The following is a 26919-nucleotide window of genomic DNA, read 5'->3' on the forward strand; positions in this document are numbered from 1 at the left end:
TATGGCAACTTGTATACCATAAGCTTTAGACCACATAAAACTTGATCTGCCACAGGCATGCTTTTAAGTCATAGGCCATTTTTATTAAGGTAATATCATCATGAGACTTACAAATTTCCAGATTTTACGACTCCTTACTCACTTTTGTTGTTGTCATCAGACGCTCCAGTGACCTCTTGTTCTGCGTCTAACTGCAGGTAGAGACCGGAAGTGAGCTCTTGAGCCTCAGAGATAGAAGGCCTCACAGAGCACTTTACTAAGCACGTTGGGTGCTTCAGAGGGAGAAATGAGACTGCAGAGGTTGAAGAGATAGGATTGCACCCCCTCTTAGGAAATCAAAAGGCAAAGGACATTATACTTGAAAAGAAACTGAGCTGGAGGAAGAGAAGAAAGCAAATCCTGGTGGTCAGTTTGGTGCTCAAGGTCTGAGGTCCTGGCGGTTGAGGGCTGGCCAGTGGACGTCAATGCGGCACCCCGGTTGGTAATGTATGGAGTGAGTGTTGGCTGACAAGCCGTGTTCTTGAGGTCATTTCCATTTCTCTTTAGCCCAGCCAGGAGGATAATATTTTATCTGTGAGATGGAAGGAGAGAAAGGAGTAAGATGCCACAGTTCATTGTAGTATCTGCCCCATTTAGGAAACAAATCTTACAAGTAAGGGGAGCTCTGGTGGCCTAGTGGCAAGAAGCTGCAACTACAATCCCAGAGGTGCACGGTTCGAATCCACCAGATGCTCTGCCGGGGAAGGAGGGGCAATCTCCTCCTGTACCAGTCAGATCTGATTTGACGGTACACACACACAAAAATAAAAAAAAAAATCTTACAAGTAATGGAGGGAAGGAAGCAGGGTGGTAGGTTCATAGCTACATCCTTACAAATGAAGGGCAAACAGAAGTGGTCCCTTCTGGCCATGTGCCCAAAGTATGTGAGACGGAGCTTCAAAATCCTTGCCTCCAAGGAGCAGCCTGGTTTTGCCTTCTCCAGGACAGATCTGTTGGCTCTCTTGGCAGTCCATGGTATGCTTAATATTCTTCTCTAGCACCACAACTCAAAGGCATTGATCTCTTCTATCATCCTTAATCTTTGTCCAGCTCTCTGTTGCATAGTAAGTAGCTGCAAAGACCATGGCTTGGATCAGGTGCACCTTAGTCCCTGGATTGACATCATTGCTTCTCAGTACTCTGGAGAGGTCCCTGACAACAGACTTTCCCAATGCAATTTGTCTTTTGATTTATTTCCTGGCTGCTAGTGCCAAGAGTATTGTGTGGAGCCAAGCAAACTCAAGCTGTTAACAATCTCAATCTCTTCTCTGTTTATCATGATGCTGCCAATTGGCCCAGTCGTGAGTATCTTTGTTTTCTTCATGTTGAGCTTTAATCCATATTGAAGACTACCGCCCTTGACCTTCTGCAGCAAATGCTTCAGGTCCTCCTCAGTTTCAGCAAGCAAAGTTGTGTCATCTGCATAGCACAGGTTGTTGATGAGTCTTCCTCCAATCCTGATGCTACATTCCACCTCATAAAGTCCAGCTTCCTGAATGTTCTGTCCCGCATGTCGATTGAAAAGGTATGGAGATAAGCTGCATCCCTGACGTACACCTTTTCTGATTTTGAACCGTGCAGTGTTTCCTTGTTTTGTTCTGACAACTGCTTCCTGGTCCAAGCATAGGTATTGCATAAGCACGATTAAGAGTTCTGGAGTCACAAGTTACTTGATGGAAAATAACACTTACATACATTTTTATTTGTTTAGCAGAGTCCCGATTTCTGCTTCTTGCCTCAATGTAATGACGAGTGGCACTCCTTTGCACTCTTAGATATATACTAATGTTACTCAGATGTACTCAGATGTTACTCTTCAGGCCTGGAACTGAATTTACCTTCCTGGGTCAACCAGCTTTCACACCAACAGTAGACAGGTCTCCAAAGTGACAAAGAATTCCAAGGGACTATATGCTCTTTAGTACAATCAACCTTATGAGACGGACAGGGAAGTATTTGCCCAGGGAAACAGCTCAGAAGGCAGGAAAGGACAGGGAGAATGGAAACCATAAACACGGAAGAAGTGGAGACTGTGGCTGTATTGAGGGAATTGCTGCCGCTGTGAGGAAACAAAGCGTGCATGAATTATTGTTGGAAAATAAATTTGCTCTGTAAACTGTCACTCATAACACAGTTTCAAAATATCTTGGATTGTCCAATAAACTATGTTGCTGCATGGCTGTAAATGGCCTTAAAAGGAGAGAGAGAGGGAGAGAGAGATTAGACAATGGGAAGTAGGGAGAAGCATAGACGTAGATGATCGAGTGGTTAATGGGGTCCAGTGTTGAGCTGGGTCACTATGTGTCCCCCTGACTTGGCCTTGGACATAACCCCACCTCTACTTCCTCCCTTTGCACCCTCCACTCACTTTATACTTGCGAGCTTCCCTTTGGCCACTACCCCCTTATTCTTTTCTTTTAAAAAAAATTGTCTCCCTCTCTGCACGGTACATTCTCATTCTTTGATTGGGACCGGTTCTGTCATGGCAGGTCTACCCAGATTGTAGCTACCTCAGAATGGTAGACCATATAGACCTTAGACCCAGACCATACAGTGTGGCCCTGGAGAGGGAAGGTGGGACACCGGGGCCCCGTGGACTCACTTCTTTTGTAGCAGCTGGCCATGCAGACAGATTCCGTTTGGAAGTTGTTATTGTTCCCAAGACAACCACCATAGATGAATGCCTGGCACTTTGCAATAGTCTTATTATACCACCACCGTGGGAGGTAGGCCAAGCAGAGGCCTTTGTCCTTGGGCATGCTGCATATGTCTGTAGGGAGACCACAGATCAAGCGCTGTTTGAGTGTCTGCTTCTTTCAAGAATGGTGAGCTTCTCCTTCCTCTGGCCATTGCTCTCATCTCCACCAAGGGCTCAAGGCTCTGCTCCCAGTTTTATCTAACTTTTAATCAAATGCTCGCTTTCTCTCCCCGGTCCTAAGTATCCTCGTTTTAAAAAATGAGAATACAAAATTCCACCCTGTTTGCCTAACAAGGCAAAGGAGAAGGTATAACATTGCTTTATTTGCTCTTCCTCCCTCACCGCTGAACCACTGAATCTAGCTGTCTTTGCCTCTTTTTAAAAATATTTTATTATTATTATTATTTTGTGTGTGTACCGTCAAATCAGGTCTGACTGGTACAGGAGGAGATTGTTCCTCCTTCTCCAGCAGAGCATCTGGTGGATTCGAACCAAGCACCTCTGGGATTGCAGTGCAGCTTCCTACCACTCTGTGGCTTTGTCTCTTGAGGAACCCTTCTCAGCTTCCCTCCTGTCACTTTCTTAATTCAAGAGTCATTGTGGCTAACCAGAGCTGCGAAGAAAGGCTACCAACTCATCTTTAAGACCGTGCCAACCTACCCGACTCTGGTTTCCAGAATTGTTGATCAAGATAAATTCTACACGACCCTGAAAGGACCTCAGAATCTCTCTCTTCCTTCTCCCTAACTTCTTTTTGTTGTTGTTTTCTTTTTATTTTTTTTATTATATAATTTCTCATCACTTCCCCCAACATCCACTTTTTTTGAACTTCATGATCTAAGAACTTCTTTTCTCTTACACGCTTCCATACTCATGCACATGCCTGAAATACCCATCCCTCTCTTGTTAACAAGGTTCACTCTTATTCTTTCTTCAAACCCTTCCTAGACACCAGTTTTCTGCGATGTCTTTCCTGTTTCCATTCTTAATCTTTTCATTGTTATTGGCTTTTTTTAAAGCTGCTTGTCACCATACACATCTGTTTATTATTTCTGTAACTAAATGTTCATAGTTTCTGGTTTCCCCATAAAAATGTGAGATTTTTGAGAGAAGAAATTGTATTAGATATTTTTGGTACAGCAGTTCCTAGCAAATAGTCAGGCATAGAGTAAATAGCACCAGTAGCATTCATAGTGAAAAATCCAGTTTTTCCAGAAGGCATTTTTCCAACCCCTATTTATGTATAGAACTATAAGGTGCATAGTTTTTCAGAAGTTCAGAGCCCGAAGCACAGCATTATAGCTTTTATTAAAGTACCAAGCATTGTTTTTAGTACTTGACACAGGTTAATATATAATCTTCACTTGGTAGACTCTATGATTGTCCTCATTTTGAAGATTAAGACTCAGAGAAGTTAAGGAATTTGCTCAAGGTCACATAGTTATGGGATTTGGATACAGACAGAATTCCTTTTAATGTCAAGACCGAAGTCTTCAACTTGACTTGTTGGATACCGACGACTCTAGGTTAGTTTCATTTTTATGAAGTGAAACTCCCTCTCTCATCTCTTACCTTATTCCTGCTCACACCCTGGCCTCTCTAGACTTTGCCATGTTGCTTCTCCTCACCTGGCTTTTGTACATACACACTGTGCTCCAGTCTTACCTGCCAACTCCCCATCTTTCAGATCTTAAATTTTGGCTATTTCTTTTTTTTTTAAAAAAAATCATTTTAAGGAAAGTTTACAGAGACTTAAGGTTTCTATTCATTCATTGTTGCACTTTTCTCCCTGCCCGCCCCCCATTCACTCTTCTCCTTGAAAAGTAAAGAAAAACTCTTTCATTGCTATGTAATCCCTTCCCCCAAGTCCACTCCACTGTGCAGCCTTCATTCTGGACTCCTGTCATGACAATAATACCCAATCATATATCTCTTTTAATCAGTTCTTTCCCTCATCTGTTTCAATGCAGTATACATCATTCATCCCCTCCTTCTCTGTCTTCCCTCAACCCCAATGTCAGTCCTGTTTTACAACAGTGGCCCTATGCAATATTTATCCTTTTGTGACTGAGATACTTCACTCAGAATAATGTCCTCCAGGTTCACCCATTTTGTATAATATTTCATGAGTTCCTTGTTTTTTAATGCAGTATAATATTTTGTTGTCTAAATATACCAGAGCTTCTCTATCCATTCCTTTGTTGATGAGCATTTAGGTTGTTTCCAACTCGTTGCTATTGTGGACAAAGCCTTAATAAACATGAGTGTGCATATATCTGCTTGGATGTCAGTTACAGTCTCTTTGGGTATATCCCCAGTAGTGGAATTGCTAGGTCAAATGTTATTTCTATTTGCAACTTCTTGAGAATATGTCATACAGCCTTCCATAGTGGTTGCACCATTTTACACTTCCACCAACAGAGAATAAGGGTTCCAGTTTCTCCGCAACCTCACCAGCATTTTATGTTTGCTGTTCTGTTAAATTTTGCTGTTCTTATTGGGGTGAAATAATATCTCATAGTTGTTTTAAATTTTGGCTATTTCTGGAAAAATCTTTCTGGACTTTTCTACTAGATTTACTGTGCAAGTGAATCTCATGATCTCCAGGAACATCAATAATTACTTGCTGAATGAATAAATATTGGAATAGGCCTTCATAGTCTTTAGAGTCCAGTGATATGTACAGAAAATACCAAAGAGAGACAGGACTTAGAGAAACCCTTGCGGGGGGGGGGGGAATCCAGAAAGCACAAATTGTATACCTGTCTCTTCTAGTTACCATATCTTCTCACACAAGCTTGGCAGTTAGTAAGACTTAGTGGCTACTTGACATCTGCAAGAAGTACAGAAAAGAAGCTGAAAGACCACATAGTCTGCTAGCCACACTTAGGAATGAAGAAATCAAGATTCAGAAAGGAGAGTGGGATTGCTCCTGTTACGTCCTGTCCTAGAGGCAGGAAGGAAACCCAACCTGGGCCGCCCCAAACCTGAAGTGTCTGCGTTTGTATCAGTGGCCCTTGTGCCTGCTCTCAGTCAGACATCAACCCCACCCAATGACTCGAAAGGGTCTGAAGAGGGCAGAAAATGGGCTTCTGGAAAGGAGTATCAGGTCATTAGCACCTCTGTGTGTTACCTTGTGTGACATCTAGACATTTCTTCCCGCAGCTGAACTTGCAACATTTCTGGTCTTTTGGGCATTGTTGGCTTTTGGAACAAAGATCTGTTTCTTCAGCGTCACACATTGTTCTGATTCTGGGACATTTTTCTAAAGAAGGAAGAAGATAGATTCCCTTAGGGACTTGTCTTCCCAGGTCTTGGGGACCATTGTGGAATTGGGGAAGCTTGTGTTCATTTCCTCTGTCCTCTCCTCAGAGGGTGATGATTTCAAGGGATCACGATGTTCACAGTCTTGTCTACATCTCCAGTCACATAACAAATCACCATTTAATCATTAAATAGTCCCCCCACCCCCCAAAATACCCTTACCATCCCCAGGGTCCAGGTAGAGTGTCACTCTGCTTTAGGGCCTTGCCACCTTTGGACAGTCACCTAGGGATCCTATAGCACACCATGATTGAGATTTACATTATTGGAGTCAGCTGGTGTACTTTTGAATTCTGTGTACCACCTATGACTCACATGCCCTTTCTGAACCTTGATTGTCTCATCTGCCTCATGGGTTTGTTTAGAGGCTTGATGTCACTAAACTTGCAAATCCATTGTCTTTTTATCTGGGGCATAAAATGACGAATATTGATGAAGCATTTACTACTGTGCCTGGCCTTCTTCCCTTTAAAGGTATTACAGCTCTGAGCAAAAGCTCTATCAACACTCACATTTTGTAAACGAGGAATTTGAAACATACAGAGAGTCCGGGAACTTGCCCAAAGGCACACGACTGCTGAGCTAGTGCAGTTCCTAATCTCATCTTTTCAGCCATTCCTGAACACTAATGATCACATAACTGCTAGTTTTGAGTTTTTCTATCCCAGCATTCCAAAGAACTATCCAGAAGGTCGGACTACCCTGTGGGCATGGAGGTGGGGCAATTTTCAGGACCCACAATGGGAAGATTTGGAAGTTGCTGAGGGTGGTGGTAGGGGAGAAGCCTTTGTCTTTCTTTATGTGGGGTAAGTCTTTAGTTTTCGCTGTTTGCTTGGGTTGTTCTGTGAGTGCCAAGCGCAGGCCCTTCCAGGAGGAACCCTCTCTCCTTAAGACTCTGCGTGAGTTCCACTGACACAGTCCTTTTTTTTTTTTAATTTTTTTTACTGACACAGTCCTGGGTGGATGTGTTCATTGAGAGCATCTTACTAAGGGGGAGAATATGGAAAGTATGACTCCAAGTGGACCTCTTCCCTCCCACCCAGGATCCCGTGTTGAGCTGGAGGTAGGGGCATTTCCTGCTTTAGGGAATTGTTTTTGATTGTCTCAGTCAAGTTCCTTTCCTCCAGAGAAATGACTGATTCCCAGTACTTACTGGTTCTGAATATCTCACCCAGCCCAGGCTCCTGGAGGCTTTGCAGGAAGATGAACGATACTAGAATCAGGAGAAGTCCAGAGAGTTCCATTTTAGGAGGTGGTGACCCCAAGGAGTTACTGTGTTAACCCACAGGCCACACGCCTCTCTGACAATTCACACCCACCAGTGGTTCCTCAGGAGAGGCAAGGACAGTCTCTTGGACGAATTATTTACAGCTTCAGAAACACAATGGAGGGCTGGCTAGGATTCGGTTCTCACTCAGCAGCAGTGAGCTTTCAAGTGGCCGGACGGTGCCGGAATGACCGACTGGCTGTTCTGGCTGCCTGGGCCCAACTCCGCAGCCCGGGAGCCAGAATCCCTGGAGACAAGCCAGCTAATCTCCCTCTGCTAGAGAACACCAAGTCCTGAGGCCTCCTGGGAGGCTGCCTGCCACCCACGGGTCCTGGGGAGCGGTGATAGGGTGGTTCCTCACCAGCCCTGGGCTGAGCTAGTTATTTGATCAACCAGCAAGTGGAAATAAGTTTTGAGGGGGCTTTTTGAGACTTTTAGTAGATGGGAACACTTAAGGTTCCTTGCACTTCTGGGGGCATTTTGGAGTTTCCTCTATTCTATTTTTACTCTATGTGTGTTGTATTGTATATGGTCGAGTCAGAACTGACCCACAGCTGACCCCCCAGTGAGTTGGTTTGTTTTTTTTTTAATTATTATTAAATTTTATTAGTTTTAATGAACATTTACAGAGATTTTGGGTTCTCATTCATTTAATTGTTGCACTGTTTTCTCTACCCTCCTCCCCAGTTCGTTCTTCTTCCCCCCCCCCGAATGTCTGTTTTAATTGTCCAATTGCCACAGTGCTTGTCAAAGCCAGTTCTGATTAATCTCCTTTGTCAGTGTGTCCTCTTTGCCATTCCCTATCACTCCTCCCTGAGAGAGACTTCACCCTGAGTCATAAGGAAAAGGGGATGGCGTATTCTCTTAGCTACTTCCTGCTGAAAAGGGACACTGTGGGTTTCAGGGTGAAGATCTTCTCTCACTACTCTAAAGGGCCCCTTTGGCAGTAGGAAACCCCCAGTGAGTTTTAAGAGGCAGTTAATCACACAGGAGGAGATTGTCCATCCTTCTTCCATGGAGCAGCTGGTGGATTTGAACTGTGTGCCTTTGGGATTAGAGCCAGGCAGGAGAGCTTCCTTTTACTTTACCTGGTATATTTCTTTTTCTGCCAATTTTTCCTCCCTCTATTTCTTCCCTTTATCTTTGCTCTGTTTTCACCACTGCTTGACTTTCCTCTGCATCTCACTCTTTCTTTGTCTACAAATTTCCTTCTGCCCAAGTTTCTGTCTCCATCTCCTTTACTTTCCTTCTGTCTTCCCCCGCCTCTTTTCTCCCTAAACCACCCCTTTTATTTGTCTCATTGGCCAGTGAACGCATCACCAGGAGTGTTATGTAGAGGAGGAACCAGATTGATTACCAAGTCTTCATATAGTGTCTGTCAAGGCAAGGGCCCTTTGAGAGCAGAACAGATTGGAACTAATGGGGAGGGAGCTTTTGTCATTGGATATGATTTAGAATAGATGATGCAGGAAGATGTTAATAAATGTCAGTGATGACTTCAGAACAAGCTATGGCAGTGGGACCTGATGGCTGGTCTACTGAGCCTCCCAACTTGTGTCTCAAACCCTCAGTTAATGAGTGGACTCATTGTGCAGACCAGTGAAATCTGGACGACACAGAGGTAGATGGCCATGGACACTGGATGCCCCACTCAGATACACTTAAGGCAGCTGCAGGAGACACTGCCAGGACACAGCGATGGTATCCAGCTTAAGTGGCAGAATCTTCTCTAGTGTGGATTTTCTTTAGCTCATTGGGAGATTTCTCTGTTTGTCCATGGGCAGTTTGGAAGAGTGAGGGATTTAATGCCCTAGATTTCCAGTGGAGACGTGAGAAGCGGTGAATACACACACACACACACACACACACACACATACACATGCTTTAACTTTCTCATCATTAGAGACAGAAAAGAGGAATGCAGAAGCATGTTTCATGTGGTCCCTTAGAAGGTCTCCAGTTGGAAGGAGCCCAGTTTCATACAGTGGTAACCAACACACTATCGACTCTCTTTCTCCCTGTACCATGTAACCCACTCCCTCTCACAGGTTTCATAGGTGTATTTCCAGATAAACTATTTGCATCCATGCTCTTGTCCCAGAGTTGGCTTCTGGATGATCTACACTAAGAGCAGGCCCATGGGCCCTTGTTCTAAAGGTTTTACAATTTTTAATTACATAGTAGAGTGACAATATACCAAGAGCCCTTACGGTCTTGTTTGTCCTCACTCCCTGCAAAGGTGTCGCCGGAAGACCTGCTGCTATTCTTTGAAAAGTTGTTGTATGTTGGACAGACATGAGTTAGTTAACCTCAGAAGCATGAGACTGAGTGTGGCACTTTATTGGGTAAAACAGGGAGTGACACAGGGATAAATAAGTGCATAAAAAGTTGGAAGTAAAGGGATGAGGTGTAGAGAAGGGGTCTCAAGGGAAGGTACTGTGTCTGAAAAGAGGCTGAGCTGGAGAACAGGGAGGTAGATGTCAAGTTCAGTTTTTTTGAAGAGCTGGACCTTGGAAAACAGAGTAGAATGGTGGAAGCCAACTCCAAACATCAGTCAGATGCACAGATAGAGACTTGAGTCTTCAACCAAATCCTTGGTCATTCCAATGCATCCTTATCCTTTCCGAAAGGTAAGCCTAGTTGAGAACACAGGACAGAACAAATTAAACAGCTTGGACCCAGTTTGTCTTTGAAATTATGCTTGTACATCTTTTCACAAGAGAAGAGGAAAAGTGGATTTGCTTTGGGGGAGATTATATATAGATATCCCCCAATATATGTTATTGTGTGTGTGTGTGTGTGTGTGTGTGTGTGTATGTAAATATAAATATTCATATATATTTATACATGCATATAAAAGTACAAAAAAAAGCAAACAAAAACCTTGCTGTAATCAACTTAGTTTCAACTCAAAAGTGTAGTTCCTCTTGGACGGCATAGAAGTGCCCCGCAGTTTCTGACACTATGAGTCTTAGTGGGATCTAGATTACCCCATCTTTCTTGGTGGGGCTGCAGGTGAGTTTGAACTGCTGACCATTTAGTTAGCAGTCCAACATCTAACCCACCAAACTTGATGATTCTCTGAAAGAATCTACCCCTGAGAACTCTGGAAAACACGTCTGCTGTGATGCATACAGGGTCGCCAGGAGTTGTTGTTGACTCAGCAGCAACTGGGTTTTCATAGATACATAAAACCGCATATTTATTTCTTCCTGATAGCCCCCAAAGTGTTGCTGGAAGTACAAACAGCATAGGTAGGAATTAGGTCACCAGGTCTTTTTCCAAGGTGGCTTGGGATGGGGTGAGGGGTACAGAGAGACTGAAATTTCCAAACTTTCAGTTAACAAAGAGTGTTAACAGCATCACCCTGGGACCCCTTGAGGGTTATAAAACTCCTAAAGGAAAAACAAATGAGAACGGGTTGCTGGTGAGGTGTTATGATGAGTAAATCAGTGGCCTGGAAAGATGGGTTGGTCAATTACGCTCCATCTAGGCTGACATGACCTTCAGAATTGGTCTCTGAGATTTTGCCATTTCTGCCTCATCCTCTTTGCACCTCTTACCTCCCCTTTTAGTGGCCATTTTTAATTAATGACTATCTTCCTCCCTGGCCTCAGTTCCCTGGTAACTGCTCTGCAAGGTGTAGTCTGGTCCTCTGACGTCGGGGCCAGGTCAGCCTCGGTCCTAGCCATACAGAAATGGATCACTCAGCACTCCACGCTCTCAGCATGCTCCCGGTCAGGACGGGAGACTGGGGTTCCTGGGACTTACCCTTTTTTGGCAGAAGTTCTGGCAGAGGGTTTTGGATTGGAAGTTGTTGCTGTTCCCCTGGCAGCCACCATAGATGAACATGGAGCAGGTGTTATTTTCCTTATCATACCACCAGCGTCGAAAATAAGCCATGCAGACGCCAGTTTCTTTTGGCAATTGGCATATGTCTGCAGGGAGAGCCCAGAGTTGAATACTCAATGGTGCTGCCTGGGAAAAACCAGCGGGTCTTTGCGCCTGATGCAATCAACTACAGATGAGATGAGAACAGGCATCCCCTCCCTCGTTACAAGCCTAGCAGCTCTGACATGTTCGTCCTCCAGGGCTGTCCTGAGGGGCCAATGAGGCCATCCTCATAGTTCCCTGAGCTGTAAGCTCCGTGACTGTGTCTGGATGTTAACCCAGAGCCAGGCAGAGAGTAACTGTCTGTATATATGTTCTAAATGAATAGAGTATGGAAGTGACGTGAAATTTATAAGCTATAATGCAATCATGCTGTACCCCAAACTGTGTCGGGGGAGGGAATATGGCCTAATAGATAAAGGGGAAGTTTAGACAGGGCAGGAGCTAGGTTTTCAGGTGGCCAATGACCTTCCCTCCTCAGGACGCTAATCGAACACATAACATTTTTCATGGTAAATTTGTCACTTTAGACTTTATGTTGCCATTAATTTGGATCTTGCCTACACTATGAGTTCATGAGTAAATCCTCACAGCTAAACAACAAATTCCTGCTCATTTTTACCTCCTGAGGGCTCACCTCTCTGCCACTCTGTTTCATTCAAGTCTCTCATGCCTGGGTTGTTTAGATGGTTGAATTAATGCTCTCAACTCTAGTCTTGTCTCCCCCAATCTGGCTTTCATGCTGCCCACCAGAACGAAAAGTCTGATGGCTATGAAAGCAAAGCTAGTCATGGAATTCCACAGATTAGACCTCACTGACTCCAGGCAAGGTCCTGCCCATGATCCGGAAGGTCCTCCATGATCCCAGGCACCTCTCTGACCACTGTTCCTCTTTAAGCTCCAGCAATATTCAACATACCATACTATTTCACACCTCCCTGCCTTCCAACCACTATCTCCTCTGCACACAAAGGGTGCTTCTTAACAACATGCTTTCTCTTCCCTTGGATTCTGTCTCAGACTCCTCTGTGATATCTCTCCTGACTCCATTCTTCACCCCTCGCCCTCATGAGGGCCCAAATGGGCCCCAGGTTTTTCTGCAGTGCTGGCATCTTGTATATACACATGTCATTTGGTTACATATTCTGTCTTAGCTCTTAAATTTGTGAGTTTTATCTTATGTCATCTTTGAATTTTAATTCCTAACAGTTTTTACACAGTCTAGGATTTTATGCAAGGCTGAGGGCAGAAGAAAACTGATCTTGAGCTGAACTGAATTATCACTGAGCATCTGTCATTCAGCTGGGGTCACTGAGGCCCAGCTGGGAGGAGGACTTACCTCGTGTCACATATCATATCGATGCAGTAATGAATCTGAATCTAAAGTCTCCCAAGTCTGGCAATTTTGTGCAGAAATCAGGGCCCAGAGAACCAGAGGATGATGGGTAGAAGACGAGGGTCAAGGGCTGGTTAGTCCAAGACTCTGAATATTACCTTGTCGGAGGTCTAAACATTTTTTTCCGCAGCTAAAGAGGCAACATTTCTTCTTGTCCGCACAGTGTCTGTCCTTCGTACAATGATCCCTTTCTTGGAATTCACATTGCTCTCTGATTCGGGGACATCTCTCTGGAAAATGCAGGCAAACCCCCTTGAGTTATGAAGGCCCCATGCCTCTTCTTCTTCATCTCAGAGCAGTGCTGGGGGTTCAGGGAAGTTCGTGTGACTTTTGCCATTTCCCAGAAGTCCTTTCTCTCAGGCTGACCTCATGTATTTCCTAGCACTACCTAGGGAGCTCTGGTGGCCTAGCGGCAAGAAGCTGCACTGCAATCCTGAAAGCACACAGTTCGAGGCCACCAGCTGCCCCACAGGAGAAGGATGGGCAACGTCCTCCCATGTGATTAACTGCCTCTTGAAAACCTGCCAGGGAGGGGGAGGTCAGCTGTGGGCCGATTCCAGCTCTGTGGTTCACAGCAAGAATAACAAACCTGTGGTGGGAGTTCTGGTGGCCACATGAGTAAAGAGCTGTGCTGCCAACACAAAGGCAAGCAGTTCGAATTTACCAGTTGCCTGGAAGGAGAAAGATGGACCATCTCCTTCTCTTATGACCCCTGAAAACCTGCCGCAGAGTCAGATATGGCACGTAACAACAACAATCTGTGGTACTTTCCTCTCTGACTCTCCTTTTACATTTTGCTCTCTATCTCTAGTCCTAACCCACCCTCACGAAGTGTGGTTTACAACTGCAGCACTGTTGACATTTGAGTCAACTTATTCTTCATGGTGGAAGATGATCGTGTGCATTGTAGAATGTTTACTAGTGTCTCAAGCCTCTTCCCGTTAGATGCTAGTAGCAGTCCTCCACTAGAGACAACCAACGATGTCTCTGGACACTGTGAATCTTATTTGGGGGCCAAAACCCATCCTCAGTGAGACCCACTGGTCCAAGCTTACCTGGCCATTTAACCTTGTTAGAGTCAGTACATGGGAGTTCCCCTGGGTGGCGCTACTGTGCCGCGGTGAAGAGCATTCATCCTGAAGTCAGATTGCCAGGTGTTTAAATTATTATTATTATTATTATTATTATTATTATTATTATTATTCCGTCAAATCGGATCTGACAGGTACAGGAGGAGATTGTCCCTCCTTCTCCAACAGAGCATCTGGTGGATTTGAACTGCATACCTCTGCGATTGCAGTACAGCTTCTTGCCACTAGGCCACCAGAGTTCCCTAGGTGTTTAAATTCTGATTCTTGGTCCACCACTTAACCCTATCTGAACCTTGGCTTCTTCATTCATAAACAGTTTCCATTTTATAGAGTCATGAAGCAGAAATCAGTAAAGTTGAGCTATAATAATAATAATTAGTGCACAAATAATAATAACCTTTCTCTCACTGTCGTCTCGTCTGAACTGACCCATAGCCAACCTTCCAACGGGTTTCTGAGGCTGTAAACTGCATGGGAGGAGACTGACCATCTTTCTACCAAGGAGCAGCCGGTGGATTTGAACCACCAGAGTCATGCCCTCAAGGTTAGCAGTGCAACTCCCTACTCACTATGCCACCTTCCTTATGTTAACTCATACTTACGAAGTGACCATAAGCCAAGAATTCATCCAGGCGGTTTTAATACGCTGTCTTGTTGAATCCTCACAACAGCTCCATCAAGTAAGTTCTGTTAATTAGTGAGGAGAGAACCCAACTCTTCGAGAACCGCATATGCAGTTGCGGTAACTTACCCGTGGTCACGTGGGTGCTGAATAGTGGAATCGACTAAGACTTGTTTCAGATCATACCGTTTAAATTCTTACTGAGTGTTCAGTAAATGAAAATAATGACTTATTATGATGATATGGTCATGGAATATTAGTGGTTTAGGTTTAAAGGGACTTCTAGATATTATTGCTTATCCTAGGGAAGTTACACTTTTTTTTTTGAGGGGTACTTTTTTTCCATTTTAATTCTCATATTCTCTCTGAGTAATGAAGTCTGTACTTCCCCCCCCCCCATTTTCTACTAGTTTATTTACAAAATTTGAATACATTGTTTTCAAGAACGAATTCTTTCATTTTCCCTCACCAGTCCACCCATTACATTGTACAACCTCATGATTAACGCCCCCCTCTCCCTGCACATCCTCATCCTTCTGCTTCCAACCTCTCCCACCCCTCTTGAATCCTTCTATGAAGTTACACCTTTTTGTGTAATACTTTTGGACTGCATTTGAAAATACCTAGGCTGATGGGGCTGGTACCTCTAGAGAAGGGCCTTTCTTAGGCTTCCCAGATTCCTGTACAGCTAAGATATAGACTCTCTCTTAAACACTAGATTCTGTGACCCACCCTTCCTTCTTCCCACAAGAAAGATCCTTCACTTCAGAGGCTGTGTCAGGTCAGGGTTTCTATAAGCACAGAAGGTATCTTACTATAGGGATAGAGGAACAAATAATTCCAATGACCCCTTCATCTTCCAAAATGGGACCTGAACTAAACGGGTGGAATACAACCCAGATCCAAGGAATTGTTCCTTGTTCACTTCAACCAGCCGAGTTCCCTTCAGGGTTCTCCTTCTTTTTTTTTTTCTTTTAATTTTTATTGTATTATTTTTACGTACACCATCAAATCAGATCTGACTGGTACAGGAGGAGATTGCCCCCTCCTTCTCCAGCAGAGCATCTGGTGGATTTGAACCACGTATCTCTGGGATTGCAGTGCAGGGTTCTCATTCTTATGAGGATACAGTACTTACTGGGGGAGAGCCAGTCACTCACTGTAGATCCCTGGATGGATGGGAGGAAGAGGAATAACCAAAGGATGCTCAAAAGTCCAGAAGACTCCATTCTGAAGCGGCCCTGTCCTCCTTAGTGGTTCCAGAATGTGGGAATGTCTAACTGCTTTGACCCAGCCTACTCCTTCTGTAGCCACTGCCTTGGAGATGAGAACTGGAGAGACGCCAACAACCCCCTCTCCTGCTGAGAACACCAAGTTCCTGAGTAGGGGATGATGTCCAACAGCCCACAGCTCTGGGACAAGGTCTTATTGGATAATTCCTGATCCTTAGCTCGCTGGGCTGAGTTCTCAGGGAAAGTGGTCAAAGTTTATCTCACATTTCCCAGGCTACCTTAGGAGATGTAAATGGCATCCTCTGGGGTCTTATTTTCATAACTTTGAGGTTGTAGATTGTTCTTATTCTCCATTTATTCTCCTATCTGGCACAACCTTCGTGTTTGTCTCTGACAATGTATCTACTAAATAATTTGCCATTCTTTTGGATTTTTCTACCTCTTGGTATTTTATTTAATTTATCCTCTTTTAGCGTGAGTTACCTGTGGTCTCTATGTTTCTTTCTTTCAGATGTTGTTGTTGACTAAGTAAACTTGCAAACGGAAAAGGGATAGAGAGACTAAAATTAGGAGAGAGAAACAGGAACCAACTGAAGATAAGTGTTGGCTTGTAATGGTGGTATAAAGATCTCTGAACTAGGAATGAAGAAGTGGCTCCTCCAGATTGGGTTGGATATTGAGATTAGGGAGGCAGAGCTTCTGGTTCTGTTTAAATCCATAGTCCTTGACACAAGCTACATTCTCTTTTTCTCCCCCCATATCCCTCTTCCCCTCTTTCTCTCACTGCACTTATCCTCTGTTGAATGTCCAAAGCCGTTAAAGGCACAGGAAGAAATTGCCCATCTTTTCCCCATAGAACCTCTGGTGGACTGAACTTGTGAAAGAGGGAATTTAGGTTAGCATACAACTCCCTTAGGGGAGCTCTGGTGGCCTAGTGGTAAGGAGCTGCAACTACAATCCCAGAGGCACACGGTTCAAATCCACCAGATGCTCTGCCGGGGAAGGAGGGACAATCTCCTCCTGTATCAGTCAGATCTGATTTGACGGTACACTCACATAATAATAATAATAATAATAAAACAAAAACAAAAAACCAACTCCCTTCTAGTCTTTAGCCTGTGCTAACAAAATTCCCTAGGGAAGGTGCTTCTCATAGCTTACCATTTTAATCAAGAAGCATACAGATTTTTCCACAGGAAGTATTGCAGCAATACTGATCAATTTGGCATTCGGAGTGTAATCTGTAGAAGACAGTACAAACTGAGCTTCAGTGGGTGGTTTTTAGCAGGGTTTCAATCTAGGTCCTGGTAAAACTGAAGAGTACATGAACAATAACTCTAGAAAGAATGTTGTTTTTTCCCTCTAATCTGTCAACCTCCTCTCAAGGTTCAAGACCCGCTCCTAGGACTTCCTTTCTTCCTGAGAAGTCTTCTAGGTTTCTGGAGTCAATATCTAGTTCTATCACTTCCCAACATACCCAACCACCAAGAAGTCACCTCATAGAATTTAAATCTGAAGAACTTGAGACCTGAAACTTCTTTTCAATGCAAAGAGGTGTGAGAGATCTCCTAATCTCTCCCATTTTACAGAATGGGAGGCTCTAGGTTCTAAAATGAAAACACACATACACACACACACACACACACACACACACACACTCTGCCGCCTTTCACTCGGTGCTGAAGTGGCCCTAACAAATATCAGTTCTTCTTTATAAACCTTTGTTTCAATATCTACCCACCACTCTCATTTTCTGCTGATTTGCTTTTTTTTTTTACATTAGTGCTCTCAAACACTCCATTAGACATTCATTTTCTTTCTCCTCTCCAAGCTCCATGGAAAACATTATTCAATTTGCTGAACAAAATGAGGGTGTTCATGAAATAAGTAGTGTCCCTTTTTCTAATTTAATGTTTATCTTTGGCATTTTTCACTGAGGATCTGCACTAATATCTTAAGTTAAGCATCCTCCATGCAGGCTCTGGACTCGGCTCTTCAGTGCTAACTGTCCTCTTAGGCAAAACCCCTAAGTGGCTGTCATTGCCCCAAATCCATATAAAAACAGTAATAAGGCAGCACCAGGAGTCTCTCCATTTTGAGAATTAAACACTCCCTTTTTCTTGAGTATCCTGGCTTAGAAAAAAAAGTAAATACTTTCTATGTGCCAGGACTTAGTTCTCTGCATTTGGACTGGGAAAAGCCCTTCTGTTTGCCACCCACTCCACATTTTAAAGTCCATACAGAATACCTACGTTGGCCTGGCAATTCAATCACGGAATTAGCTCTTCCTTTCCAGTTTCTCAACACTGGCAGGACCACCATGCAGGGAGAATCATCAACTGAAGAATCAACTGCTTCATGATGTCGTCTCTGGATAGCTGAATGTAAGCCTGACAGGTGACTCAGGATTTTATCAGGCTCTGCTGGAGATAGGGAAGTATTGCAGAGTAGGGAGTTGTGAAAGCATGTGACTAGCCTCACAGCTGCCCTCCTCTATCCACCAGTTCTTGGCTGGAAATTAGCTTCCTGTGAGATACTTTCTTCCTTCTATACTTCATATTTCTATTATTGACATTTGTGTGTGTATTCTTAATTTTAAGATAGTTCACTTTAATGGTCTTTTTTCTTATATTTAACACTTTGATTTCCCATTTAAGAGGTCTTTGCCTACTCCATATTTTCAAGATAGTATCTATGTTATTAAACCAAGCAACTCCTTGGAGGCAAGGATTCTGGGGCTTCGTCTGACATACTTTGGGCATGTTGCAAGGAGGGACAGGTCCTTGGAGAGGGACATCATGCTTGGGAGGGTGGAGGGACGGCACAAGAGGAGAAGACCCTCTATGAGATGGATTGATTCAGTGACTGGGGTAATCGGGATGGGTGTGTCAGAGGCAGTGCAATTGGCACAGGATAGAGCAGGGTTTAGGGCTGTTGTACATAGGGTCGCTATGAGTCTCAAACGACTCGACGGCACATAACAACAACAACAATCTATGTTATTTTCTAGAAGCTTATGCTACACCCGGACATGTAAATCTATAATTTACAGATGAAAGTTCCATTGTCTTCTGACTTCCATTGTTTCCATAGGGAAGTCAGCTAAAACTTTTACTGTTACTCTTTGAAGAAAATGTGCTGCTTTTCTTTATCAGATTTCCTCTTTGTATTGGTTTTTAGAAAATAAGAATTATGTTTTATCTAGACATGTTTTTATTGTGGTATGCCTAAGAATGGCTTTCACTGGGCTCAGAGGGTTTCTTGAAACTATGGCTTGATATCATTCATTAGTTTAGAAAATTCCCAGCCATTTCCCTTTCTTTGTTCTATAATTTTTTCATTCTGGGCATCTAAGTGCATAATATGTTTTCTCATGATACATTCATTCTTGTTTGTAAATATATATAATCCATCTCCCTGCTTCAGTCTGTGTATTTTCTGCTAACACATTATTTTCCAGTTCAGGTGATCTCTCTTTATTTGTATCCACATCTCTAGGGAGCTCAGGTGGCCTAGGAATTGTTTTGATAACTCAAAAACACATGGTTCAAATTCACCAGCCATTCAAAGGGAGAAAAATGAGAACCTCCTCCCATATAATTTACTGTCTCTGAAACCCCACTGCAAGGTCAGGTATGCATCATTTCTGATTCAATGACATAAAACAACAATCTTCTCTAAATGACATACATGAATTATTTTTTTTTTAGTTAGTATATGTTTTAATTCCAGATTTTTTTTTCTCTTTTTATAACAATTGAAATGAATGATTTTTCCTGTTTTATTGAGCTTAGTAACATAAGTAATTTAGAGGTCTACATTTCATAATTCCAGTATCAGGAGCACCTTTGGGCCTATTCCTACAGACCACAGACCAGTCCTTGGAACATATTTTCTGGATAATAATTTCTTTGGGATTTGTTTTAACTAGTGGCAAGTGTTAAAGTTTAATCTATATAGAGATCAGGTTGATTTGAAAATAAATTTCAGCCTTTGTAAATCCTAGTTTATTTTGAGTTTATCTTAATCCTAGGGTATAGTGTTCTTCTGCATGTAAAACGTGTGAAGGTTAAGGAAGACTAGAGCTCTTCTAGATTGAAAGAGGCTTAAGGACAACTAAATATAAAACATAATTCTAACCTGGATCCTTTCACTATTAGACACATTATTAGAAAAGTAACAAGACTTGAGTGAAGTCTAGGATTATCACATATTTTCTGATTTCCATGGTTGAACTGTGGAAATGAAAAAAACTCCTCTTTTGTGGGAAATATATACTCTAGTATTTCAGAATAGCACCATATTTTTAAGACCTTCTCTGAAATGGTTCAAGGAAAAATAGTGCTTTGTCACAAACTTACAACTTTCCTCTAAATTTGATATTATTTCCAACAAAAGAAATAAAAATGAAGATAGCAATAGAAGCAAATTCACGGGTATATTTTGAAGATGAAAGGAGCTCATTCATTTAAAATGCCAGGTACAGGTCACAAAGTGCCCAATTAGTGTTCTTTTATTAATTTCAATGTAGAAAGTGTTCAGGGTAGGGTATCTTAGTATTCTAACATTTCAGGTCATTTTAGGCCATTCTTCATTGTGGAGGGTTGCCTTGTGCATTGTAAGACATTTAGCTGCATCACCGACTATGAAAACCAAAAGTCTGCAAGCATTTCAAAACTTCCCCTCAGAGACAATGTTTCAAGTTCAGAATCACTGATGTAGCACGAAATTAGCCACATGGATTGAGAGAGGGTAAGTAGAGTAGACAGTGAATTTTTAGTCTCAGTTTCCCACCATTTTACACTCCAATCCTTTTCTTCTCTGTATATTATTTTCTTTTTTAGCTTTTGATGAAAAACATGAAAGATACTAAGAGTGGCAAAAAGAAAAGTGAAAATACTGAGATTGCTTTTACTGCACAGTCACCTGAATCACTTACATTGTAAATAACGGACTCCTCTGGAATGCTATAATATTCCTAATAGAATCTCAGCATTAAGACAAGTTCCCGTCAGCATAACATCTTGAAATTAACCAAAGCAGGTCTGAATTCGAAACCATACCTGAAATAAGCAAATTTTCATAAAATGGATCACCTACATCCTGTTTTAATTATTTAAAAAGTGATGAATTTGGGAATTATGCATTTTAAACAAGTGATTTTTTTAGATTATTGACTTTTTTTAAATAATTTTAATGAACATTTACAGAGAATTTGGATTTCCATTCATTCATTGCTGCACTTCTCTCCCCGCCCAGCCCTCTCCCCACGCCCCCCCAGTTTGCTCCTCTCTTTCAAAAGTAAAAGAAAGACTCCCTCCCTGGTACACAATCCCCCTGCACCTCTCCCGCCGCCCCAAGTACATTCCACTATGCAACCTGAATTGTGGACTCTTGTGATAACCATAATACCCTATCATGCATCACTTTTAAATTATTCACTCCCTCATCTGTTTCAGTGGATACACAATTTATCCAGTTTTTCTCAGTCTTACCCTCACCCTGATATCAGTCCCATTTTACAGCAGTGGCACCATGAAATATTTGTTCTTTTTGCGACTGAGATATTTCACTCAGCATAATGTCCCCTAGGCTCACCCATTTTGAATAATATTGAATGAGTTCCTTGTTTTTCAATGCAGCATAGTATTCCATTGTGTGAATATACCACAGCTTCTCTAGCCATTCGTTTGTTGATGGGCACCTGGGTTGTTTCCAACTCCTTGCTATTGTGAACAGAGCTGCGATAAACATGGGTGTGCATATATCTGCTTGGATGTCAGTTATGGTCTCTTTGGGATATATTCCCAGTAGTGGAATTGCTGGGTCAAATGATATCTCTGTTTGCAACTTCTTGAGAAAGCACCACACAACCTTCCACAGTGGTTGCACCATTTTACATTCCCACCAACAGTGAATAAGGGTTCCAGTTTCTCCACAACCTTGCCAGCATTTGTTGCTTGCTGTTTTGTTAAATTTTGCTCTTCTGACTGGGGTGAGATGATATCTCATAGTTGTTTTGAAGATGATTGACTTTTAAGAGTTTTTCAAGAAGCAGAAACAATAGTCAAAATTAGAAAGAAAGGGGCGAAGAAGTTTTGAGTACAGGTGAAATGTTTCACCAAACTCGAAGTCCCGAAGTCCCAAACTCGAAGCCCCTTTATTTTAGATATTTCTTTTTACTTCTTTCCTCTTTACATATCCAGTAATTGTTTACTTTGTTATTGATCGGGTAAGATCAAATGGTGTAGCAAACAACTTAACAGTTCCAGTGCCTGAAATCCCCTATAAGAAATTGCTTCTCAAATGTGTCTCAGTCAAGTAAAGATGTTAACACTTCCTCCGCACAGTATTCTGGGAACCTTGCTCCTCCTGTGGGTCCACCTTCCTCTGGCTTTTGAGTCTCTTATTTACTCAACTGAAAGAAGGAAATAGACAACAAAGACCCTGTATGGGAAGGTTTACGAGCATACTTGTGACACATGTCACTTTCTTTCACATCCTATTGTCTAGCCCCCACACTCAAGACTAGACCTAAATGTACAGGAGGCTGGGGAATGTTTTTCTGTGCGCCTAGGAAGAAGACGAGGGTGTTGATACTCATGATTACTGGAAATCTCTACAACTACTTCCTCTGTGCTTCAAGCAAATATGATAGGGCTAATAGCATTTAACTCAACTGAATACAGCTTTCATTGTGGGGTCTTCACAATTGTTTGCTATGCAGCAGAGAGCTGAACAATGACCAAAGATGACAGAAGAATTGATGCCTTTTGAGTTGTAGTGCTGGAGGAAAGTATTGAACATAGATAGCATGGACTGTCAAGAAAACAAACAGGTTCATCTTGGAGAGGGTGAAGCCAGGCTGCTCCTTCAAGGAAAAAATTTTGAAGCTCCATCTCACATACTTTGGGCATGTGGCCAGGAGAGATAAGTCCCCAGGCAGGGACATCATGCTTGGAAGGGTGGAGGGACAGTCAAGAGTGGAAGACCCCAGACGAGATGGATTGATTCAGAACCGGGATAATGGGGGTAGGAGTGTCGGAGACAATGAGGATGGCTCAAGACAGAGCAGGATTCAGCGCCATTGCACATAGGGTCACTATGAATCAAACGTAACTCGAGGGCACATAGCAATAACAAGATTTAGGGTGAGAGTACTTCCATTTTCACTCTTATAATCTACTTCTCACTACCTCTCTCTCAGGTCCTTTCCCAGTCTCTCTGTCCACCTTTTCATTATGCCAACTGCTTTATTTGACATCAACTTTCTACACAATCCTCCACACTTTCCTTATCCATTTACTTTCACAATTACAAAAGCATTCCACATCTCAAGATAGCCACTGTTATAATTTTTGTGCCTCTCCTCTATGCAGATGGATGTGTCAGAGACAGTGCGATTGGCACAGGACAGAGCAGAGTTTAGGGCTGTTGTACACAGGGTCGCTATGAGTCACAAGCAACTCAACGACACACAACAACAACAACAACGTGCATCTGTGTTGCCTACATGCAGCGAGGCATTCCTTGAGAAATACCAGCTGTCAACACTTCTGGGGCCTGTATTATATACCACTGCAGTCACAAAAAGAATACAAATCTAACACCATAGATCCTGAGAATTTTCCTGATGGTATAATGAAAAGATGAAGGAGGAGGTTATATTACATATTACATATCACAAACAACATTGTCTCTCACTAACATTAGCTGCCCCAAATACTCCACTCACACTGGTTGCTACACATCTTGCCTCTCACCAAATCTTGCTCATTGTTGGTTCCCAATCAAGTGGATCTATCCCCGACCCCTAACTAATCTATCCTCATAGGTTGTGTATTCTACTCAACTCAAAGTCCCTGTTCTTCACCAAATCCACACCATCATACCTCATCTTCTGCTTGTACTGTACCAGATTCATGCTGCTTCACACTTTTTCTTTGAAATAGTTTCTATTCTTCTGGAAGGAGGAGTAGGCACTATGCTGAATTGGAAACTTTTTTTTACTCAGAAGACCCTCCTTCATCCACCTCACCGGCTAATTCTCACCAATCACATCGTAAGGGTGTAACTCAAATATGAAGCCTGCAGGGAGTGTGGCTGGTTCATTGTGAACTGTCTGCTTATTGTGTGTAAGAAATCAAAGGTCATGGAATATGGACATGCCACATATAGGTAGGCACATATTGAAAAGTAATATAACAAGTGTATAATAAAGGGAGTGCCATCAAAGTTGTACAAAATTCTGTTCATGAGATTAACGCATTTTCTAGTCCATTATTTTCTGCTGTCCACTGTTCTGCGTTCACTGGGCAGTTCTGAGAGCCACAAATCTCAAGAATTAATGTTATGTAGGGCAGATATAAATGATAGCCAGCAAGAGAAGTCACTGAGTAATTTTTCTTTTTATGTCCTGATTCTCTTAGAAGAAATTAAATTCTGCTTTTCATTTTAAGTAATTTTGTGTAGAAGCACATCTGTATGATTCTCTGTTGCTGGTATTGCTATGTTGACTGAAGGCTCAGCAAAACGGACGAATCTACTAGATCTTAGTAAAAGTAATAATAAAAGACTTAGGTTTGATTGCTAGTACTCTATTTTCACAAATAACTGCTGCAAACCAGAGAAGACCCAATAAGGGTTTTTGTTACTGTTTATTTAAAAATTGGGAGTAAAATTTACGTAACAAAATTCACTGTTTGAAACATTTTTAAGATATACAATTCTGGTGTGTGTAGTACATTCACGTCGTTGTGCCCCATTTCATCACCTCAAAAGAACTCTGGGCTCATTAACCAGTCCTTCCCTGTTCTCCCAATCCCATCCCACGATAAAACACTGCTCTGTGTGCTATCTCCTTGGACTTAGGTTCTGGATACCTCATGCAAATAGAACAATAGTGGTTTTTTGTGCCTGACTTCCTTGCAGAGGCAGAAAACTTGTCAAGGTTCACTCGTTTCGTGGCTTGTATCATCAGCACTTCGTTCTTTTTATGTCTGGGTAATGTCCCTTTGTATAAATGCACCACATTTTGCTTATCCTTTCATCAGTTGATGGATTATTTCTACCTTTTCCTAAGGTGGATCATTTTCATGTTCAAGTTTATGTTTAAACATCTTGTTTCAGTTCTTTAGGATATATACCTAACAGTGGAACTGCTGGATCTTACAATAATTTGGGGAATTCCTAGTACTTTGCTTGTTGGGCTCCTAACTAAAAGGATGGCAGTTTGAATCCACTAACCACTTGGCAAAAAAAAAGATATGGCCGTCTCATCACATAGCAATGAAAACTCAGTGGATGGTCAGCGTGAGTGGGAACTGATTGACAGGGCTGTGGAGTTTATGTTAACTTGGATTCCTGGTGGAGTGACGTAGCCTGTAACATGTAGAACCACTAATCAAAAGGCCAGTTACTTTATGGGAGGGAAAAAAAGACAATTTCTTTCCATAATGATTTCGAGACTTGGAAACTTCATGGAGGGTTACCATGAATCAGTGGAGGGGTCAAACCAACTCAGTGATGTTAACTCTGTTTAGCTTTCTAGGAAATGTTAAACTGTTTTCAACATGGACTGTCCCTTTTCGCTTTCCACTTTTCATCGGATGGATGGATGATTATTGGATGGCACCCAAAAACCGAGTCGTTTTCCTCAAGAGAAAAGTTTTCTCTCTTGGTGCAACCACTCTGGAAGGCGGTGTGGCGCTTTCTCAGAAAGCTGGAAATAGAAATACCATTTGACCCAGAAATTCCACTACTGGGAATTTACCCTAAAGAAACCAGAACCGCCACCCAAGCAGATATAGGCACACCCATGTTTATTGCTGCTTTGTTCACAATAGCAAAGTGTTGAAAATAGCCCAAGTACCCATGAGCAAACAAATGGATAGAGAAGCTGTGGTATAGTCACACAATGGAATACTACACTGCATTGAAAAACAAGGAACTCATGAAATAGTACACAAAATGGAATACCATGGAGGACGTTATGCTGAGTGAAATAGCTCAGTCACAAAAGGACAAATACTGCATAGTGCCACTGTTGTAAATTGGGACTGACATCGGGGTTGATGGGAACCTAAGAAAAGAGGGGATAAATTATGTATACTACATTGAAACAGACAAGGGAGATAACTGTATAAAAGAAATATATGATTAGGTATTATTTTCATGACAAGAGTCCAGATTAAGAGCTGCATAGTAATGTGGACTGGTGGGGGGGGGGGGCGAGAGAAGGATTGTATAACAGTGAAAGAATTTTTTTCCTCTCCTTTCAAAGAGAAAAGCAAACTGGGGGGAGGGGTGGTCAGGGAGGAAAATGTGTAACAATGAATGAATGGAAATCTAAAGTCTGTAAATTTTCATTAAAATTTAAATAATAAAAAAAATTTTAAAAAATTTTGAGAAAAACTGAACTCCACCATACTATCATGAGACAGTAGGGATCCAGAACACTCACAAAAGTAATTCCCACAAGCAGTCAGGACATTTTACCACCCTGTTCCCCATCAATCCTGTCAGAAGGTTCCTACCCCATGGGTTGGTCTCTCTCTAGCTCAAGGTGTAGCCCTGGGGCAGGACGTAGAAATACAGGCAGCTGCTGTCCAGTTTCACAGAACACGGAGTAGCTGCTGTCCTTGTTCAGGTTCACAGGCTCCTTTGAGTTCCCCACGTTATCATTCACCACTTCTCCATGTTTCACTTTTGCCTGCCTATCCCAGATCCAGCAGCTCTACTCACAAGCCTTCTCCATGGCTTTGGAGGTTTGCAATCTATGAATAAGAGTTCTTGTGCCTCCTGGTTCTTTCCAGGCATTTATCTTCACGGGCATACCCTGGCTCTCATCCTCTCTTATTTCACTTTCTTCATTTGGCTCCAGTGTTTTTAGTTGAAGTCATACTTTGTAGATGTGGTCTCCTCCTTGTGAAAATTAACCTCTTGTCTCTGGCCATGTCTGTGGTCCTTCTTCAGAAGCAAAAGAGATGGTGGGGATTTAATGAATGTATACATTGGCCAAGGAGGATAGAAAGAGAATTGATGCCTATGAGCTGTGGTGCTGGAGAAGAGCACTGAGGGTACCAGGGACTGCTAGGAAAACAAACAGATTCATCCTGGAAAGGGTCAAACCAGGCAGCTCCTTGGAGGCAAGGATTCTGAGGCTCCATCTAACATACTTTGGACATGTTGTAAGGAGGGACCAGTCCTTGGAGAGGGACATCATGCTTGGTTGGGTGGAGGGACAGTGCAGGAGGAGAAGAGGAGAAGGCCCTCTATGAGGTGGATTGATTCAATGACTGGGGTAATCGGGATGGGAGTGTCAGAGACAGTGCGATTGGCACAGGACAGAGCAGAGTTT

At 42.5% G+C, this 26919-nt stretch overlaps 2 protein-coding genes across 2 annotated transcripts; both read right to left on the bottom strand.

Moving 5' to 3' along the window:
• Positions 1 to 225: 225 nt before the first annotated feature.
• On the bottom strand, positions 226 to 3606 carry LOC102860163 (eppin-like). Its single transcript, XM_006881733.1, has 3 exons — positions 3597 to 3606; positions 2642 to 2809; positions 226 to 272 (listed from the first exon to the last, which is right to left on the bottom strand). The coding sequence occupies exons 1-3, from the start codon at positions 3604 to 3606 to the stop codon at positions 226 to 228; spliced, it is 225 nt and encodes a 74-aa protein (XP_006881795.1).
• Positions 3607 to 5559: 1953 nt separating this feature from the next.
• On the bottom strand, positions 5560 to 15557 carry LOC102860569 (eppin-like). The gene is made up of 5 exons (XM_006881734.1): positions 15467 to 15557; positions 12714 to 12845; positions 11096 to 11266; positions 5871 to 6002; positions 5560 to 5570 (listed from the first exon to the last, which is right to left on the bottom strand). The coding sequence occupies exons 1-5, from the start codon at positions 15555 to 15557 to the stop codon at positions 5560 to 5562; spliced, it is 537 nt and encodes a 178-aa protein (XP_006881796.1).
• Positions 15558 to 26919: the final 11362 nt, after the last annotated feature.

The sequence above is a fragment of the Elephantulus edwardii genome, unplaced genomic scaffold, assembly GCF_000299155.1.
Source record: "Elephantulus edwardii isolate Elephantulus edwardi_28Jun2011 unplaced genomic scaffold, EleEdw1.0 scaffold00015, whole genome shotgun sequence".
NCBI classification, from domain to species: domain Eukaryota; kingdom Metazoa; phylum Chordata; class Mammalia; order Macroscelidea; family Macroscelididae; genus Elephantulus; species Elephantulus edwardii.